We start from the raw sequence: 21,022 nt of genomic DNA, 5'->3' as shown, positions 1-21,022 counted from the left end.
TTGATATCAGTCCTTTGTACTTCTTCTTGAACTGCGTAATGTTTGTACGCGGTTTGAGTTCCATGCTCCGACTGTTGCACAGTTGTACCCAACAGACTGAAATGCCCATGCTCTTCAAAGTTGTATGAACACATACTTTCTTGAAGTTTGATTTCCCTCTCAAACTGATGGAAAGGGACAAGCTTTGTATTTGCATCTGGATGACATTTTACATTGTTCTCTCCCACTCTATATCTCCTCCACATTACAAACACATTGGATGGATGGACAGATGGATGATTGCATTTATGATGATGGAAAAAGTAAATTCAAGATAAGAAGACCGCTGGTCTCTGTTGGACTTGTTTTTGTCTTCTGCCACACTGGCGTTGGTTACAAGTGTAAAAAAAAAAGGAGCGCTCGAATGAATGTTTTTCTTTGTAGTAAATGTAGTTAAAAGGCCAACCTAACTGGAGTTCTGCAGTGAGTTGGCACTACTGACTATATACAGCTGGTGCACACAAAAATATAAAGGGTCAGTTATTCATAGAGCCCCTATTAACATGTTGTAATGCGATTAGTCTCCCTTTGTTGTCCTGCCATCTTCTGTTTGCTGGCTTTGCTGTTGCTTGAGCCTGAGGAGAAGTAGCGCTTCATACCCTACTTAAAGCCCTGTATAAATAGTTAATGGAATCATATGGTGCTGTCAAAAGGACAGGTGGTTGTTGAATCCATATTGGCTTTATTCCTATCAGACTTCATCACTCCCTGTTGTGTGAAAGACAGTTCATTCTTTCTCATCCTTTTTCTCAGGATGTCATTGCATTAACTAAATTGGGCAATACAACTGAGGGGCATGGTCTACATAGCTTGTTGCCATATCAGGAGGTTAATATGAAGTTCTATCAGACATCTTGACTGTCACCTTCCCTTGTCTCGCTGGCAGAGCTGAATTTGAGACCACCTCAGGTGAAACCGAGTCAAGCCCAAGACCATAGCAAATTTAATCAAGACTGCAACCAGAACAATGTGATTTCAATTCAAGATCATGAATCTGAATTCAAACTGCAACTGTAAATTAAATATGAATATTTTACAATACCCAGCAGTCATATCACAGTTTGATTTTGATGTAACTTTAACAACAGAGATAAATAATGCATCAAACATTTAAATAATATAAATAATTCTTCATTTAACGTCATTTCAACATCTCAAAATGTATTCTTCCTACATCAATGTTCTTTTCAACTTTGGTAAACAAATGAAAGATTTGAGTTGACGTTTCAGGATAAACTGGTGGAAAAGAAGAGTATGTGGTGACCAACCAAGAACAGTAAAGAATAAATCACACAAAAATGCATATATTGGATCATAAGACTTATACTCTGACAGCAAGGCAAGGGAAATTTATTTGTATAGCATATTTCAGCAACAAGTGCTTTACATGAAACAGAAAAGACATTAAGACACAATTTAAAACCAATACAAAGCAATAAATAGGCATTTAAAATCAAATAAAAAGATGGAGTAAAAGTTACAGTGCAGTGTAAGATGACAATCAAAAGCTTCACATTTGATTTAATAAAAGGCAACGGCAAACAGGAAAGTCTTCAGCCTTGATTTAAAGATCAGAGAGTTGCAGCAGACCTGCAGGTTTCCCGGAGTTTTTTTTCCAGATATTTGGTGCATAAAAACTGAAAGCTGCCTCTCCATGTTTAGTTTTGACTTGGGGGACATAAAGCAGACCTGTCTGAGTGGTTCATAGCATACCAGAAGATCAGAAATGTATTTTTGGCCCTAAACCATTCAGTGCATAAGCCAAGAGCAGAGTTATAAAATCAATTATCTGCAGTGTAAGGACCCGAGAACTGGAGTGATGTGATCCACGTTTTGTTCTTAGTAAGAACTTGAGTGGCTGCATTCTGAATCAGCTGCAGCTGTTTGATGGATTTTTTTTCAGTAGTCGACTTGACTTAAGTTAAACATAGACAAGTTTTTTCCAAATGCTGTTGAGACATAAATCCTTTAATTCTTGATATATTCTTCAGGTGATAGTAGGCTGACTTTGTAATTATTTTAATGTGGCTGTTGAAATTCAGGTCAGAGTCCACGACTACACCAAGATTTCTGGGTTAGTTTTTGATTTTTAACATTACTGATTGCAGCTGAGGTTTAATCGTTCAGAGTCTGGCTAGTGACTTAAGGCCCCGTTGTGGCGGAAGTGCTAGGTGCAATTCATTGGCAGAACATAGTGAGCAGGACTGAGTGTAGACCTGAATGAGGGAGTTCAGGTAGGTGGGAGCCGTTTTAGTTGCTGTTTTGTAAGTGGGCATCAAGGTTTTAATTTGATGTGGGCAGGTCCTGGGAGCCAGTGGAGGGATATGAACAGAGGAGTGACATGTGCTGTTTTGGGTTGGTTGAAGACTAGATGCGCCCCCGCATTCTGGATCATTTGCAGAGGTTTGAAAGTGCATGCAGGGAGACCTGCCGGTAAGGAGTTCCAGTAGTCAATGTGTGATATTACAAGAGCCTGTACCAGGAGTTGTGCTGCATGCTCAGACAGGTAGGGTCTAATTTTCCTGATGTTGTACATGACAACTCTGCATGACCGAGCAATCGAGGCCATGTGAACCTTAAAGGTTAGTTGGTCATCAATTATGACACCCAGGTTTTGGGCAGACTTTGTGGGCATGAGTTGGGTTGATCCGAGCTGGATATTGATCTGTTGTTGTAAGGATGGACTGGCTGAGATGACGAGGAGCTCAGTCTTAGATAGGTTAAGCTGAAGGTGGTGTTCTTTTGTTCATGAAGAAATATCATCAAGGCATGACGATATCCGTGCCAAGACTGAGATCATCTTGCGGGAATGATAGGAAGAGCTGGGTATCGTCAGCATAGCAATGTTTTGAGAAACCATGGGAGCGGATGATTGCACCAAGTGATATGGTGTATATTGAGAAGAGAAGGAGACCGAACATTGACCCTTGAGGCACCCGTGTGGATAAGCTGTGTGGTTTGGACACTTCTCCCCTCCAAGATACTCTAAAAGATCTCCAAGAGGTAGGACGTGACCCAGCGGCCCAAAAAAGGCTACTAATTATTTTGGCTGGTAAAAAATATGCTTGGCCGGTAGATTTTTTCATCTACCAGTCCCCTTGGCCGGTAAGCCAAAAAGTTAATTTCGGACCCTGATGCTAGGAGACACTGATAGTCACTGAGGTCAGTTGACTGTCTGGTTTTACACCATTTTCTCTCTGCTGCTCTGAGTCCCGCCCTTTGCTGACCTCAGTGAGCCATGGACTTGGGGGGTGGGGCGTTACGTGCAGGTTTGGATGCTAGAGGGAAGAGGTTGTTAAGAGAGGAGGCTAGTGAAGAACAGAGTGTGTCTGTAGCCTTGTTGACAGGCAGTGAAGAGAATTCATTATGAGGCATGGAAGCCAAGACCTCATTTCATTGGAAAGCTAGGAAAGAGACCGGATGTTTCGGCGGAAGGAGGCCATTTGTAGAGGAACATGAGGATGTTCCAGTAAGGAGGCTGTGAATTGAATAAAGAAGTGGTCTGACAGATGTGGTGGTGGTGGTGGTGGGGGGGGGGGGGCGACAGTCAGATTTGCTGTGGAGCAGTCCCAATTCAAAATCAGATCAAGAGTATTGCCCGCTTTGTGTGTGTGGGAGGAATGGGGACCTGTTTGAGGTCAAAAGCGGGCAAAAGAGACAGGAAGTCAGTCTCTTGGGTTTTGTCAGTATGGATATTCGTGTCTCCCATGACAATCAGTGGTGTGTCATCGTCAGGACTGGCTGAGCGTAACATGGCTAGTTCGGCTACAAAGTTCCCCAGTTGACACCCTGGTGACCCTGGTGGATGGTATATGACAACCACAAATCGCTTAATAGGAGCAGCAACCGTGACTGCATGGTATTCAAAGGAGGAGTTGTTGCTTAGGGGAGAAAGCTTAGTGAATTTCCAGTCGTTGGAAATGGGGACACCTGTACCGCCCAACAGACTGCGGCCGGTGTGGCAGTGTTTTCTGTATCCAGGTTTCGTCAGGGCTAGTAGCTGAATGTCTGACAGATTAGCAAGTGCTTGGATAAATTCTGTTTTACTTACAGCTGATTGGCAATTCCATACGCCAAAAGTAAAGGAGGAGTGAGTAGAGGTTCCCTGGGTTGCATTGCGATTTTCTTTTGATAACCTTGAATGACAGGGATGTCTTTGTAGCACATGGTGGCTGAGAAAATAGAAGAAAAGGGAATTACCAGTCAGTGTCCTTGCTCGGTGGCCTCGCACAGGTAGACTCGCAGGTCTTCACCCAATTTGGTCTTAACACAGTGAGGTCTGACACATAAGGGCTCACGCTACAGCACAGCTGTGTGTTTAAATACCAGGAAGTACCACAGCTGAACCCGCCCCCGTCTGATTTTCACAACAAAGGAAGCAATAGAAGGCGTGACCCTCATTAGCTGACCCACCTATTGAAACTCAGAGAGTGAAACTAGCAAGTGCTCAGCTCAACAAAGCCTGATAATGGCTTAAATCCGAAGCAAAACTCTAAACAAGTTTCAGATCACTTACCAACCAACTGCAATATCCTATGTTCAGGATCAGATAATTTGTTGTTTTCCATAATCTCTGGCAAATTCAAATTCAATGGTAAATTCAAACTGGCATATTAAGTCTGATCCTGAGCCACACTTCACTGAGTTTTTTGCAGATGATGATTTTATCTGTTGTGTTAACTTTTTATTGTCTACCCTGCTTTGTTTTGATGCTGTCTGATACAGTGCTGCTTGTTTTCAACTGTGTCCTGTAAGGTGTCGAGTGCGCTGAAAGGTGCCCCCAAATAAAATTCATTATTGTTATTATTATTATTATTATTATTATGATTATTATCTGGATTAGTGGGAGGATATAGGTGTTTAGGAGCGATGACAGTGGAGTTTTTAACTAGATTGTTTAACAATCTTGGAAAGTGAGAGGATAGCTGAGGAGTGGAGAAGAAGCATTATCAAGAACAAGGGCGATGTGCAGAACTGTAACAACTACAGAGGTATAAAGTTGATCAGCCACAGCAGGAAGATATGGGAAAGAGTAATAGAAGCTAGGTTAAGAGGAGAGGTGAGGATTAGTGAGCAGCAGTATGGTTTCATGCCATGAAAGAGCACCACAGATGTGATGTTTGCTTTGAGAATGGTGATGGAGAAGTATAGAGAAGGTCAGAAGGGATTACATGGTGTCTTTGTGGACTTAGAGAAAGCATATGACAGGGTCCTGAGAGAGGAGGTGTGGTATTGTATGAGGAAATCAGGAGAGGCAGAGAATTATGTAGGAGTGGTGCAGGATATGAATGAGGAAAGTGTGACAGTGATGAGGTGTGCAGTAGGAGTGACGGATGGGGTTCAAGGTGGAGGTGGGATTACATCAAGGATCGGCTCTGAGCACTTTCTTGTTTGCAATGGTGATGGGCAGATTGACAGACGAGGTCATGCAGGAGTCTCCGTGGACTATGATGTTCGCAGATGACATTGTAACCTGTAGCTAGAGTACAGTGCAACCTGGGCGGCACGGTGGCGCAGTGGTTAGCACAGTCGCCTCACAGCGAGAAGGTGCTGGGTTCAAGCCCTGAGGTAGTCCAACCTTGGGGGTTGTCCCGTGTCGTCCTCTGTGTGGAGTTTGCATGTTCTCCCCGTGTCTGTGTGGGTTTTCCCCGGATGCTCCAGTTTCCTCCCACAGTCCAAAGACATGTAGGTCAGGTGAATCAGCCGTACTAAATTGTCCGTAGGTGTGACTATGTGTGTGTGTGTGTGTGTGTGTGTGTGTGTGTGTGTGTGTGTGTGTGTGTGTGTGTGGACCCTGTGATGGGCTGGCGGCTTGTCCAGCATGTCTACCTGCCTGCCACCCAATGACTGCTGGGATAAGTTCCAGCATCCTCGCGACCCTGAGTAACAATAAGCGGTTTGGATAATGAATGAATGAATGTATGAATGTCTGACAAACATGAGCACATGGATACACTGTGGTTTTTAATAAGAAAACCGGATTATTGTCGAGTTAGATGACATGGTCTTGACTTAGTTGAATGAGTGTGGGAGACGAACAAGCACAGCTTGGGAGATGGGAAATCATGAGACTGGGCACTACAGATGCATCAGCACGCAGAGGGGTTCGAAGCAATCTCTTTAACTGGACTCTGCTAGCGTTCTGTTTGTCTAGGGAAGTTAAATCAGAGATTGGGTTTGAAATTGACACAGTGCAAGTTTTGGTCTGGATCAGAAACGCTATGGTCTCGCCTGGTCTCAGGATGAAGGGCAGAGTCCTCGTTTAAGATCGAGTCAAGACTGAGTAAAAATGCGTCCATGTGCATGACAGGATTATTGGTATGTGGTCTTGAGACCTGTTGGGTACTACCACTCTGCTCAGTGGTCTAATATACTATGAAGTGGCATGTTGGACAGTCGTGGACAACAGAAAACCCCGACTCTGATGTGTTTCTGTGTCACTGACATGAAGCCTACGATGTGTTGGCCCACGCAGCTCTGCCTCACCCTCAGATGGAGAGTCTAAGCTGTAATGACGTTATCTAGAAAATGGATTCATGTGGTCTGTACACAAAGAACTACACCTATCTTATAACCTTATTCACTCTGCAGTGTAATGAATGGACTTGTTTGTGCCTAGTAAGGTAACAGCAAAGTCATGTAACTGCAGCCATGCAGCAGTTAGATTAGATTATTTGACTTTTAAAAGCCATCCTGTAAATTTCCAGTTTGAATCAGTAAAACTTTATGTGCAAGTTTGTCAACAGGAGCATATTAAATTTTAACCAAAATACACTGTAAAATATGCATGGCCCTGGTCTCGTGACAAGTGGCAGCTTGTGTTTACAACAGAGGAGGATGCTGTCAGACCTTTCACAAAGCAGGGACACGAGAAGAGCAAAAGCGGGACTGAACTAGGACAACACCTCAAGAATACACAAGGTGGATAATAATCCTAAAAAAGATCTCGACTAACACTCGTGCACGATTTAACCATCCGATGGTAAGTTTACTTCCATGTAACGTGTCACATATACTTTATGCCAACATAAGGGCAATTCTCCTATTTCAGACACAATGCTCTGAAACGGGAAATTATAATTTGTATCTATATTCTATAGGTATAATTTAATATAAGGATATAATTTCTATGATATTGATAGATTATAATTTAAACTGTTATAAATTTGCATTGGGAATAACTAACAGGATTGACAAAACGAATTTTAACAAGTAATGGCAATAAATTGCCATGCTTGTAAAAAAAATTTTTGTGGCTAGGTATTTATGTACATTAAATGCACAAAATAAAACTGCTTTGAAAATTGTGATCACCTTTGTTACGGCAGGCATTATATTTACTCAAGTCTCATTTACCTAAATAATATTCCGTAAATAGTTTTTGGGAGATTTTTACATGTTAGCCTCGATCTGCCGTCAATTTAAGTTTCCATGGAAATAAAATTGATTAATCAGATTAATTAATTTATAGATATCTTATAAATAACAATAATATAATAAAATATAAATATATAATAAAATAATAATAAATTCATTATTTAAAAATGCAGTTGTTCTACAAGGACGTTATTGACAATTGTGATAGGTTTTAGTGTATGGTATGATTTTATTCAACAGTTCGAGTCCATCTTGGTATTTATTTTGTCTTCGTCTTCTCCCAAACAGTTCACCTGAAAGTAAAACTGTGTCTCCCCAGCTTTCATCTGCAAGGCGTGCGAGGTTTCATTTCGTTGACGCCAAAGAAAATGTAGGTTGACACTAAACGGTCTAGGAAGTGTTTTCCGCTGCTTTTGTCTTCAGCGCAGCGCGCTAGCAGGTGAAAAAGGCTGCCCTCTTAATTCTGTCTTTCATCACAGCACTCAGAGGCGTTCCTACCCTTCCAAAACCCATCCGCTTTATTTATAGACCTGCTGCTACTGAAATGATCAGACTCATCACATCCTTGCCAGTGTTTAATTACTGGGTAGTTACATGCAGAATAACCAGTTCTGCTGGGTCCTGGAGAGCAAAAATACTTTTATGACATCACACCATTTTTCTTATGACACTTGAAGGGATGGACACGCCAAGGATATTTTAGTAGGGTTGTATGTTTATTATTTTTTACCAACTTAGATACTGCGGCAATGTTTATTTTTTTCCTTCAAAAATGACTTTATACCACGAAAATGATTGGCTCTCAGTCAAATGGAAGGATGCCCTTTAAGGGGCGGGACAGTGGCGCAGTGGTTAGCGCGGTCGCCTCACAGCAAGAAGGTCCTGGGTTCGAGCCCCGGGGTAGTCCAACCTTGGGGGTCGTCCCAGGTCATCCTCTGTGTGGAGTTTGCATGTTCTCCCCGTGTCTGCGGGGAGAACATGTCTGTGGTTTCCTCCCACAGTCCAAAGACATGTAGGTCAGGTGACTCGGCCGTACTAAATTGCCCCTAGTGTGTGTGTGTGTATGTGTGTGTGTGTGTGTGTTTATGTCGGCCCTGTGATGGACTAGGGACCTGTCCAGGGTGTCTCCCCACCTGCCACCCGATGACTGCTGGGATAGGCTCCAGCATCCCACGATCCTACCTAGGGTACGCGGTTTGAATAATGGATGGATACCCTGTAAGACTCTAATTTCCTTACTCTTTGTTTCTTTTCCCTAATTTCTCTACTTAGGATCCATCAGTGACACAAGCGACACATACTGCACCTCCTGGACTTGAAGAGTACAATCCTTTTACCAACGCTAAACCAGTAAGTCCTCTTTTTGATGCCATCCAGGAACTTTTAAATAGCCACAGCTTATCCAGTGTCAGGCAGCGCTCAGTGCAATAACATTTTGATTGACAGGCTGCATTCATTTGATTTACTTGAGTTATTTGGTTATAAAATGATTCTTGATGTATCACAATGTTGATTAATTCAGTTCAAGCACACGTCAGTCTTAATTATTTCTACAACTCCTACACACACACACGAGGCTGCTCTAAATCAACCAAATCAATTGGAAAGTAACCAAAGCTTGAACATAAAAAGAAATCCCAACTTTATCTCATTTATCAGTTAGTTTAATAAGTTGACTCATATTCACTCCAACAATAGCAACAGCTGTTGTTGCCTTGTAATTCATTGCTACTATCAGTGCAAAAATCAAGATGCACAATTTGATTACCTTCATCTACTATGTCAAACATAGTTCCGGGATAAAAGTGCCTGTTGGCATGGAAACCACTTTTGGGTTGCTTAATTTTAAAACTGAAATCCACAGTTTTTCTCCCTTAATAATGGCGGCATGGTGGCAGTGGTTAGCACTGTCACCTCACAGCAAGAAGATCCTCGGTTCGAACCCCGGCGGTTGTCCAACTTTGGGAGGTCATCCCGGGTCGTCCTCTGTGTGGAGTTTGCATGTTCTCCCCGTGTCTGTGGTGGGTTTTCTCTGGACGCTCCGGTTTCCCCCACTGTCAAACAGACGCGCGGTTTAAGGTTAATACTCCTGTTTGTGCCCCTGAGCAAGGCATGACAAGACGACCTGGAGTTGGTCCCTGGGTGCTGCACGGCGACTGCCCACTGCTCCTAGCTACACAGCTAGGATGGGTTAGATGCAGAGCGTGGTTTCCCTTCGGGGATGAATAAAGTATCTCAAAATTAAAAAAAATCCATCTGGAGCATGGCGTTAGGGTACATAATACTAAACGGCATCCTGAGCGTGGTCGGAGACGCTCTGCAGTCTCCGTGTGCTGCTGTTGAAACTTGCTGATCTGGTTGCACCAACTGCTGCAGCGGCAAACATGTTCTACTGGATGGATTTGATCCATCCAGACACTTGTGTCTCTCACTCCAGTCCTATCAACAACTGTCAGGCCTGCAACTCTGAAACCAGTCGTCCGTAAGATTATCATCCGTAGTTTTTGCATGTACAAATTTGTGTTATTACCACCGCTGAGTATTTTCCGGGGTATTTCACGGCTTGTGCAGTTCTGCACTTCCACAGTGGATGTGAATGATGTCATGTGGGTGAGGGAGAATCGGCGTTGATCGCAAATACGTCCGTTCTTCGTCTCTTATTGTCTGGTGTACAGAGTTTGGAGTGTACACTTCCTGCATCAAGAATGAATTCGTTGATGCAGGAATCTTTTTTTTTTTTGTGCCAGGTTCATCACAAAAAGGTATGTTAATTCATCCCGTCAATTTTCTCACTTAAGTTTTCAAAAAGATATAACCAGAACAGTGCAACAACATCAACACAAAATAATACAGTAAGATATACAAACAGATAAAAATAATAATAAAAAAATAATAACAATAAATAGTTGTCTGGAAATATTTCAATATTCACACATATTTTAATTTGACATTCATTTAGTCAGTGTCATTTCCCACCATTTTTCCCAGTTCTTTTTAAATATAGTCTCTTGGACTCTCAAAATGAATGTCCACTTTTCCATAACAAAAAATGTCTCGGGCAGTTTCCCTCCACTCTTCCTGTTTTGGGGCGTTAACGTTAAGCCAGTTTCTGGTAACGGCTTCCTGACTTGCTGCAAGTAAAACTTTAGTCAAGCGGAGGTCTTCTCTCATCACAGCATCATCAGCGTTGCCGAGACACATCACAGGGCAGGTGTTTGGGATTTCATGTCCCGACGTTCACATTCTGCCAATATAACCTGATCTTTGTGCATTTCCAGAAAGTGTGCGAGTGGTCAGCCTCCAAGTCAAGTCGGTTTTCTGTTGACGGTGAGACGCCATCAGAATATTGCTTAACATTCGCTGTAGGCGCCGGTAAATTTAAATGTATTTCTGACTTTGTTGTATCCCGTGTAAGTGTGCTGTAAGAAACACAGAGGTCAGACGGTAGTTCATCAGTTACACGAGAATCCCACATGACAGAAATCCCATGCAAATAAGACTTTATTAACAGCATGCTTCCATACTTCTGGACAACCGTCCCGCCATCTGCAACCAGTGCTCAATGATGTCGTTCCCATGCGTTACCAAGTCGCGGCCGCACATTAGGATCTTGTTCCCTTGCGTTAATAAGTGGTGGCCATGCATTATTTTAGTCGTTCCAAGATGTTGCCAGAGGGGCTCCGTCACATTATGATATAGTCTGATGAACTTTGTTATACACAAGACCAGTGTTTCCCAGCCCCGTCCTCAAGGACCCCCTATCCTGCAGATTTTCATTGTAACCCTGCTTGTACTCACTCAACCAATCATCTCACAGCATTTAATTATGCAAGGTGTGCAACATCTGACATAATTCATTGCTGATTGGTTGAATAACTACAAACAGGTACCTATTCAGGGTTGCAAAGAAAATCCGGGGGTCCCATTTCTACTCACGAGCTGATGGCGCACCGGCGACAATGGCTGCAGCACCTTGCTCATAGTCAGAGAAAGTTGGTTGCAACAGGTCTGTTTCTCTTTGCCTCCTCCAGTGAACTGTACCGGAACATTCTCCTACTGGAATATTGATTGTGTCTGTCCAGCAGAATCACCACATCATAATCACATCACACATGAGTGAACCAGTGAGAAAAGTGGTGGATTGCAGCTTTAAGATGATTTAGGCAGGTAGACCTTTTGTGTTGAAGTGGTCTGTCCTCTTTGTATGCTGATGAAAGTCTGTTTGTTCCATTTTCCATTTGTTTCCTCGTTCAGTCTGCAATGGACTGTTGACTTGTCTTTGTTTTTAGTACATGTGATTAATGTTGTTCATGACTGTATAATTCTCAAAAGCATCGGTGGTATGGCTGACCTGTACATCAGGCAACTCCGGTCATGTTTTAGGTTCCTGCAGTTACACAATACCCTCAACTAAGCTACTTTTTATATATAAGGTTAACTGGGCAAGCAACATATATATATATATATATATATATATATGTATATATATGTATATATATATATATATGTATATATGTATATATATATGTATATATGTACACTACCGTTCAAAAGTTTGGGATCACCCAAACAATTTCGTGTTTTCCATGAAAAGTCACACTTATTCACCACCATATGTTGTGAAATGAATAGAAAATAGAGTCAAGACATTGACAAGGTTAGAAATAATGATTTGTATTTGAAATAAGATTTTTTTACATCAAACTTTGCTTTCGTCAAAGAACCCTCCACTTGCAGCAATTACAGCATTGCAGACCTTTGGCATTCTAGCTGTTAATTTGTTGAGGTAATCTGGAGAAATTGCACCCCACGCTTCCAGAAGCAGCTCCCACAAGTTGGATTGGTTGGATGGGCACTTCTTTGAGCAGATTGAGTTTCTGGAGCATCACATTTGTGGGGTCAATTAAACGCTCAAAATGGCCAGAAAAAGAGAACTTTCATCTGAAACTCGACAGTCTATTCTTGTTCTTAGAAATGAAGGCTATTCCATGCGAGAAATTGCTAAGAAATTGAAGATTTCCTACACCGGTGTGTACTACTCCCTTCAGAGGACAGCACAAACAGGCTCTAACAGGTACTATTTAATGAAGATGCCAGTTGGGGACCTGTGAGGCGTCTGTTTCTCAAACTAGAGACTCTAATGTACTTATCTTCTTGCTCAGTTGTGCAACGCGGCCTCCCTCTTCTTTTTCTACTCTGGTTAGAGCCTGTTTGTGCTGTCCTCTGAAGGGAGTAGTACACACCGGTGTAGGAAATCTTCAATTTCTTAGCAATTTCTCGCATGGAATAGCCTTCATTTCTAAGAACAAGAATAGACTGTCGAGTTTCAGATGAAAGTTCTCTTTATCTGGCCATTTTGAGCGTTTAATTGACCCCACAAATGTGATGCTCCAGAAACTCAGTCTGCTCAAAGAAGTGCCCATCCAACCAATCCAACTTGTGGGAGCTGCTTCTGGAAGCGTGGGGTGCAATTTCTCCAGATTACCTCAACAAATTAACAGCTAGAATGCCAAAGGTCTGCAATGCTGTAATTGCTGCAAATGGAGGATTCTTTGACGAAAGCAAAGTTTGATGTAAAAAAAATCTTATTTCAAATACAAATCATTATTTCTAACCTTGTCAATGTCTTGACTCTATTTTCTATTCATTTCACAACATATGGTGGTGAATAAGTGTGACTTTTCATGGAAAACACAAAATTGTTTGGGTGATCCCAAACTTTTGAACGGTAGTGTATGTATATATATATGTGTGTATATATATATATATATATATATATATATATATATATATATTAGTGTTCAAACTTTAAGCAGTGCAGCATCACAAACACTGACTAAATGGCTTTAAACAATTCTGTCTGATGCAACTTTTTTTCCTTTAGTTAAATGAGTAGCCTCTGAGCGGTCTCAACTTGGATTAGATGATGTAAAGAAATAGAAAAAAAATCCTGAAATTGTGTTGAGGACCACATTTTGAATTTTTTATATAGATTCAGAGATAATTTTAAGAATAATAATAGTAACAATAATAATAATAATAAGAAGATAAATAAATGAGTAAATAGATAGGGCGGCACATTGGCACAGTGTTTAGTGCAGTCGCCTCACAGCAAGAAGGTCCTGGGTTCAAGCCCCGGGGTAGTCCAGCTTGGTGGGTCGTCCCAGGTCGTCCTCTGTGTGGAGTTTGCATGTTCTCCGCGTGTCTGCGTGGGTTTCCTCTGGGGGCTCCAGTTTTCTCCCACAGTCCAAAGACATGTAGGTCAGGTGACTCGGCCATACTAGATTGTCCCTAGGTGTGAATGTGTGTGTGTGTGTGTGTGTGTGTACCATGTTTAACTATCCTAATGGGGACCAGAAAAACCAGAAACCCCCTAACTTGTGGGGCCATTTTATGGGACCCCACAAGTAAAAGGGTGTATTTTAGGGTTAGGACTTGGTTTTAGGCTTAAGGTTAGAATCAGGGTTAGGGTTAGGGTTAGGCATGTAGTTTGCGTGGTTAAGGTTAGGGTTAAGGGCTAGGAAATGAATGTCGTCAATGAGGGGCCCCACAAGTATAGTTTTGCGAGTGTGTGTGTGTGTGTGTGTGTGTGTGTGTGTGTGTGTGTGTGTCGGCCCTGTGATGGCCTGGCGGCCTGTCCAGGGTGTCTCCCCGCCTGCCACCCAATGACTGCTGGGATAGGCTGCAGCATCCCCGTGACCCCGAGAGCAGGATAAGTGGTTTGGATAATGGATGGATGGATGGATAATAGATAATGTTCATATAGATAGGTGTGTGTGTGTGTGTGTGTGTGTGTGTGTGTGTGTGTGTGTGTGTGTGTGTGTACATGACAGCTATGATGACGCTGGTTATTTAAGAGGGAAGTACCGCAGGGACCTTTGGTACCAAAGAGCTTTGAAACACTTGACTATTTATCTTTGTGAAATAACGTGGTTGTTGATGTATGTGACTATTCCCCAGGTTTCCCAAAGTATGGCACCGAAACCTGCAGCACACACAGCCGGCACGCAGCCTGCCATCATGAGACCCTCGGAGAAGCCCCCGGCCTACACACAAGCTCACACACAGGTACTGTTAATTAGCTTAAGGTTCAGCTTGACACTTCCCTCTGTGAACATGTCTTGTCCCCTTTTGTTCTGCGGACCGTTGTAAATGGACTGATTATTTGCATAACCCTCGTCTCTCCACATCGTCAACATGCCGGAGATCACCCGCCTGTTCGGCAGTTTACTTAATTAGTTTTTCTGTGTGAGAGTGAGAGTGAGACTTGGCAGGACTAAAGATGGCGTTCTGCAGGCACGTCTGACAGAAGGTAAACGCTCGACTGGAGAGTCGCTCCAAATATTGCGTGGGAAAGTGCCAAGGGAGTGCACTGAGATTTGTATCCGGTTAACGGAGACACACGTTTATGACAGATTTAATGACATTTGGATAAAATCGCATCCGGATCTAGTTTGCATGCAAGTTGCGTAGAGTATCGAGCATAATTGGAGACTCGAGACTTGCAGCGACATGCAGATGGCCGCTCATTTTAGACAGCCGCTGTGAGTGTCTGTCCCGTTACTTGTGCTGCTTGTGTTGGAAGTTGCACGAGGAGCTCAAAACACAATAAAAAAAAAATGTGCCGTCGAAGTGTCATTACTCCAGCTCACTGAAGGAGGGAGTATTTAGAGTACTGGGAACTACGAGCTCACGAAGAATTTGGCACATCTCAAACAGACACAGGCGTTCGTCTTTCATGCAGATGAAATGTGTGTGTGTGTGTGTGTACCATGTTTAACTATCCTAATGGGGACCAGAAAAACCAGAAACCCCCTAACTTGTGGGACTATTTTATGGGGCCCCACAAGTAAAAGGGTGTATTTTAGGGTTAGGACTTGGTTTTAGGCTTAAGGTTAGAATCAGGGTTAGGGTTAGGGTTAGGCATGTAGTTTGCGTGGTTAAGGTTAGGGTTAAGGGCTACGACATGAATGTAGTCAATGAGGGGCCCCACAAGTATAGTTTTGCGAGTGTGTGTGTGTGTGTGTGTGTGTGTGTGTGTGTGTGTGTGTGTGTGTGTGTGTGTGTGTGTGTGTGTCGGCCCTGTGATGGCCTGGCGGCCTGTCCAGGGTGTCTCCCCGCCTGCCACCCAATGACTGCTGGGATAGGCTGCAGCATCCCCGTGACCCCGAGAGCAGGATAAGTGGTTTGGATAATGGATGGGTGGATGGATAATAGATAATGTTCGTATAGATAGGTGTGTGTGTGTGTGTGTGTGTGTGTGTGTGTGTGTGTGTGTGTGTGTGTGTGTGTGTGTGTGTGTGTGTGTGTGTACATGACAGTTATGATGACGGTGGTTATTTAAGAGGGAAGTACCGCAGGGACCTTTGGTACCAAAGAGCTTTGAAACACTTGACTATTTATCTTTGTGAAATAACGTGGTTGTTGATGTATGTGACTATTCCCCAGGTTTCCCAAAGTATGGCACCGAAACCTGCAGCACACACAGCCGGCACGCAGCCTGCCATCATGAGACCCTCGGAGAAGCCCCCGGCCTACACACAAGCTCACACACAGGTACTGTTAATTAGCTTTAGGTTCAGCTTGACACTTCCCTCTGTGAACATGTCTTGTCCCCTTTTGTTCTGCGGACCGTTGTAAATGGACTGATTATTTGCATAACCCTCGTCTCTCCACATCGTCAACATGCCGGAGATCACCCGCCTGTTCGGCAGTTTACTTAATTAGTTTTTCTGTGTGAGAGTGAGAGTGAGACTTGGCAGGACTAAAGATGGCGTTCTGCAGGCACGCCTGACAGAAGGTAAACGCTCGACTGGAGAGTCGCTCCAAATATTGCGTGGGAAAGTGCCAAGGGAGTGTACTGAGATTTGTATCCGGTTAACGGAGACACGTTTATGACAGATTTAATGACATTTGGATAAAATCGTATCCGGATCCAGTTTGCATGCAAGTCGCGTAGAGTATCGAGCATAATTGGAGACTCGAGACTTGCAGCGACATGCAGATGGCCGCTCATTTTAGACAGCCGCTGTGAGTGTCTGTCCTGTTACTTTTGCTGCTTGTGTTGGAAGTTGCACGAGGAGCTCAAAACACAATAAAAAAATAAAATGTCTCAAACAGACACAGGCGTTCGTCTTTCATGCAGATGAAATGTGTGTGTGTGTGTGTGTGTGTGTGTGCATGAAGGATCAGTCGTGGGCAGCAGCCGAGCTGTTGAGGAGACAGGAAGAGCTGGAGAGGAAGGCTGCTGAGCTGGATCGCCGAGAGAGGGAAATGCAGTCGCTCAGTGCCTCGGGAGGTCGGCCTCGTCCACTGACATAAACACAGTTGTTTCTGCCACAAACTAGCTTGCTCACAAATGCTGACTAAAGACTTCTTCTGCAGGGGGCGCCCGGGTGGCGTGGCGGTCTATGCCGTTGCCTACCGACACGGGGATCGCTGGTTCAAATCCCCCTGTGTTACCTCCGGCTTGGTTCGGGCGTCCCTACAGACACAATTGGCCATGTCTGCAGGTGGGAAGCCGGATGTGGGTATGTGTCCTGGTTGCTGCACTGGCACCTCCTCTGGTCGGTCGGGGCGCCTGTTCAGGGGGGAGGGGGAACCGGGGGGAATAGCGTGATCCTCCCACATGCTACGTCCCCCTGGTGAAACTCCTCACTGTCAGGTGAGAAGAAGCGGCTATCGGCAGAGGGGGTGGAGCAGCAACCGGGGCGGCTCAGAGAGCGGGGTGATTGGCCAAGTACAATTGGGGAGAAAAGGGGGGGGGATTCCTTCTGCAGTCTAATGTGGTGGTGTCTATAAAACTCCTAAATCTATCTCGTCTATAATTACTGTTTTCTTTTTATTTCCCTGTGTTAGGCAGGAAAAACAACTGGCCCCCCCTACCAGAGAAGTTCCCGGTGGGACCCTGTTTTTATCATGACATCACGGTGGACATTCCTGTTGAGTTCCAGAAGACGGTCAAGATCATGTACTACCTCTGGATGTGTGAGTGTTGGATCCTTAACACACACACACACAACACTGGGTGCTCACTAACCAATTGCTATCCTAACATTTTAAAGGGGTAGTAACACTTTTTCACATGTTTGGAGCTGAAAGCTGTTGGTATGAGCCTAGGATGGGAGAGCTGATTGCCCTCATGATAAGTTCAACAAAAAACAATCACAGAAAGAAAATAATGCTTTTTCTAAGGTGTGGTAGAAAATGCATATTGAGATCAACCCCCCCCCTCGGGTGTCTGGGTGGTGTAGCGGTCTATTCCGTTGCCTACCAGGCAGAGGGGGTGGAGCAGCGACCGGGGTGGCTCGGAAGAGTGGGGTAATTGATTGGCTGGATACAACTGAGGAGAAAAAACGTGTGTGTGGGGGGGGGGGGTGTCCAAATAAATAAATGGGTTGGCTTAGCTGTCATTACAGCATTGATTATATATATTATAATATATATTATATAGACGATGCAGAAGTTTGTTTGAACATGTAGAGCTGGAGAGCTCTTCTGACTATTCTAAAATCTAAAGCTGAAAGGGGATCAGTCACTTGCTGCTAAACTGCATTAGCTTATTTGTCACTATCCGCAAACACAAATGCAGTAACGTCTGTCACTTTACTAATACACAAACCATTTTCATAAGGCCACATTAAGCCGATAACTTGCTTTACTCCTCCTGAGGCTGAAATATTGTTGTTGATAATCTTTTTTTTTTTTTTTATTGGGGTTAGATATTGTCTTAGTTTTGAGTGCACCCGCATCTGTGAGAGTACCGTATGACATTAGGGATTAATTTGTCTTAAGCTTGTGAACCCGTCCACCCGGCGCTCGCTGAGCTGTTGAGTGGACGTGTAACTCTCTCGTGTTGGGGTCATTATTCTCTGTGATAGCCGTGTCTTTATATTATATTGTCTTGTGCTGAGTGGGCCAATGAGACAGCGGCGCGAGATATTGCTACTTTTATTGTAGCGTATTGGTAATATAGCCTAGTTGTAGTGTTCATTTTTATCTATCATTTACTATTATTTATTCATCAGCCTATTTTACGGAGGCCGCCGTCCCTGTAAGAAGCCTCGTGTTTTACCTCCTCGTTCAGCCGTCACTTCTCAGTTTTAATGTTAAAAGTAAAAATGCATTGTGGGTCAGTGAAACTGCGAGTGAATGGATTTTCCATGAAATCCTTTATCCACGTGATTAGGGCGCATGGTGAAGTCATGTGGAGGGGTAACGTGACCTGGTCAGATGATTCAGTTAGTCAGACGGGTCATTCAGAGGCAGACAATCCCAGGACCAAAGCTTGTTCCCCTCCCGCTAATTCTTTTGCTATAGAAACGGTGAATGCTGTGATATTTATTTATTTAGTTTGATAAAAGGGAGGCTTTCATCCAAGCCTTTGTGCAGATAACAGGCCCAAACCAATATTTTCAAAACCTGCGAAAAGGGGAAGGTTTTAAGCTCGAGGATCAACACATGCAGCAGTACTTCTCTATCCTCCTTATCTTCTTTGCACCCGGGCCTCGATTCGGGGAATGTGGTGCAGAAGGGGGCTGTCAGATTCCTCTCTGTGGTGTAAAATCCCAGCCCTTCTGCTACACAGACCCTCTGCAGCTTTTCACATGTCTAAGTAGTGCCTATGATCATGCCATTATTGTCACCCTCAGGAAGTTAATATAGTAAATTATTCAGTTGTGCCTTGTTCCACTTTTCACTCCCTCTGGTATAAGGCATTGCATGTTGAATTATTAAGGGACAGGCTTCTCTCTTTTCTAATGCGTTACTTCATCAGTCACACTTGGCAAGACTTTAGGGCACTGGCCAGTATCTCTAGTAGGCCATTTTCAAGACTACTGTACTGGTTCTAACTGATACAGTTAAATATCACTGGTATGTCATTTTCCCACATTCAGTAAATCTTCCCCAAGTGATTTGTTCTTTTTTTTTTTCTTCCTCTCTCTCTCTCTCTCTCGCTCTCTATGTGATGTAATCCTCCAGTCCATACTGGGACGCTGCTTGCAAACATGTTTGGCTGCCTGGCCTGGTTCTGTGTGGATTCAGCTCGAGGAGTGGACTTTGGCTTGGCCATCCTCTGGTTCATAATCTTCACACCTTGCTCTTTCGTTTGTTGGTACAGACCACTGTATGGGGCTTTCAGGTAAAACACAAACATACATGTACTGTTTATGGCTTATAATGCATGTGATCCTGCTTGTGTTGTAATTTGATGTATCCATTGAGGGGCGCTCTTGATTCATTTTGTTGTAAGTGGTAGTGGGTTGAAAGAAAGGAAGAAGAAGAAACCCCCAGGAATGTGCAAGCCAGGGATGGGCAACGTGATCCAGAAAGGGCCGGTGTGGGTGCAGGTCTTTGTTCCAACCAAGCAGTTACACACCTGAGTCTATTAGTCAACCAATTGTCTTGTTCCAACCAAGCGGTTACACACCTGAGTTTACAAATCAAGGTGCTTAGCAAAGACTGTTGGTTGGCTAATAGAATCAGGTGTGTAACTGCGTGGCTGGAACAAAGACCTGCACCCACACTGGCCCTTTCTGGATCATGTTGCCCATCCTTACATTGCCAAGCATTGGAAGCTATGTACATTCGTAAAAGAACTTAAACATTGCATTGCTGTTTTGGAATTTGATTTTAGAACTTTACATTGCCAGCAAGGATTCAAACTTTTGTTTTTCCAAAAACATGGCTGCTGCATTGCTGTCGTTCCCTGCGTTTGATATCAGTGACGATCAGAACTCATCTGTCCAGAGGTGGTTGCTGCGTTTTGAAAACTTCATAATTGCTCTAGATGTAAAGGATGATACAAGAAAACGTGCAATGCTTCTACATTATGCAGGGGAAGCTGTACAGGACATTTTTTTTTAGCTTTTTTCCCCCCCTCTTTTTTTCCCTCAGTTGTACTTGGCCAACTTGGCCAATTACCCCACTCTTCCGAGCCGCCCTGGTCGCTGCCCCGCCCCCTCTGCCGATCTGAGGGGAGCTCAAGAGTACCGCATGCCTCCTTCGATACATTTGGAGTCAGCAGCCCCTTCTTTTCACCTGACATTGAAGCACATGGGAAGATAACGTTACCCCCCCCCCCCCCGAACAGGTGCCCCAACCGACCAGAGGAGGCACTAGTGCAGCGATCAGGATACACACCCACATCCGGCTTCCCACCCACCGACACGGCCAGTTATGTCTTTAGGATGCCCAACCAAGTCGGAGGTAACACGGGGATTCGGTCCGGCGATCCCCATGTTGGTAGGCAACGGAATAGACTGCTACGCTACGTGAACACCCCTGTACAGGACATATTTGATACGCTCACCAATACCAGGGAAGCAAAGGACTATAAATGCACAAAAGACAAACTGAGTGAGTACTTCTCCCCTAAAATGAACATAGCCCATGAGACTTAAAAATTCAGACAAGCTAAACAACTAGCAGGGGAAACACTTGACTACTATCACACCCTTTACCCTTGTCAGTGATCAGAAACCTTTGGAATGGATTTTCAACAACCCTCAGTCCAAGCCACCTGCTTACATAGAATGTTGGAGTCTATGTCTGCAGCCTTACAACTACACAGTCCATTACAAGTCTCGTAAGGACAACCTGGCAG

At 43.8% G+C, this 21,022-nt stretch overlaps 1 protein-coding gene across 2 annotated transcripts in view; it reads left to right on the top strand.

Annotated features, from left to right (window-relative positions):
• The window catches only part of scamp1 (secretory carrier membrane protein 1), a 28,261-nt gene that overhangs the window by 1,445 nt on the left and 5,794 nt on the right, over positions 1 to 21,022 (top strand). The window contains exons 1-7 of one of the 2 annotated variants that reach the window (XM_056290586.1): positions 6,911 to 7,021; positions 8,689 to 8,766; positions 14,377 to 14,484; positions 15,865 to 15,972; positions 16,603 to 16,714; positions 17,275 to 17,403; positions 19,399 to 19,558. In XM_056290586.1, coding sequence (XP_056146561.1) covers positions 7,019 to 7,021; positions 8,689 to 8,766; positions 14,377 to 14,484; positions 15,865 to 15,972; positions 16,603 to 16,714; positions 17,275 to 17,403; positions 19,399 to 19,558 — 698 coding nt within the window. In that variant the 5' untranslated portion in view covers positions 6,911 to 7,018. Of the gene's footprint in view, positions 1 to 6,910; positions 7,022 to 8,688; positions 8,767 to 14,376; positions 14,485 to 15,864; positions 15,973 to 16,602; positions 16,715 to 17,274; positions 17,404 to 19,398; positions 19,559 to 21,022 lie in introns of those variants that run through there. The other variant, XM_056290585.1, reaches the window with a different exon arrangement.

This window comes from Lampris incognitus, chromosome 12, assembly GCF_029633865.1.
Source record: "Lampris incognitus isolate fLamInc1 chromosome 12, fLamInc1.hap2, whole genome shotgun sequence".
Lineage (NCBI taxonomy): Eukaryota > Metazoa > Chordata > Actinopteri > Lampriformes > Lampridae > Lampris > Lampris incognitus.
Note: the sequence above shows the minus strand (reverse complement) of the source record. Positions and strands in the feature narration are given on the sequence as shown.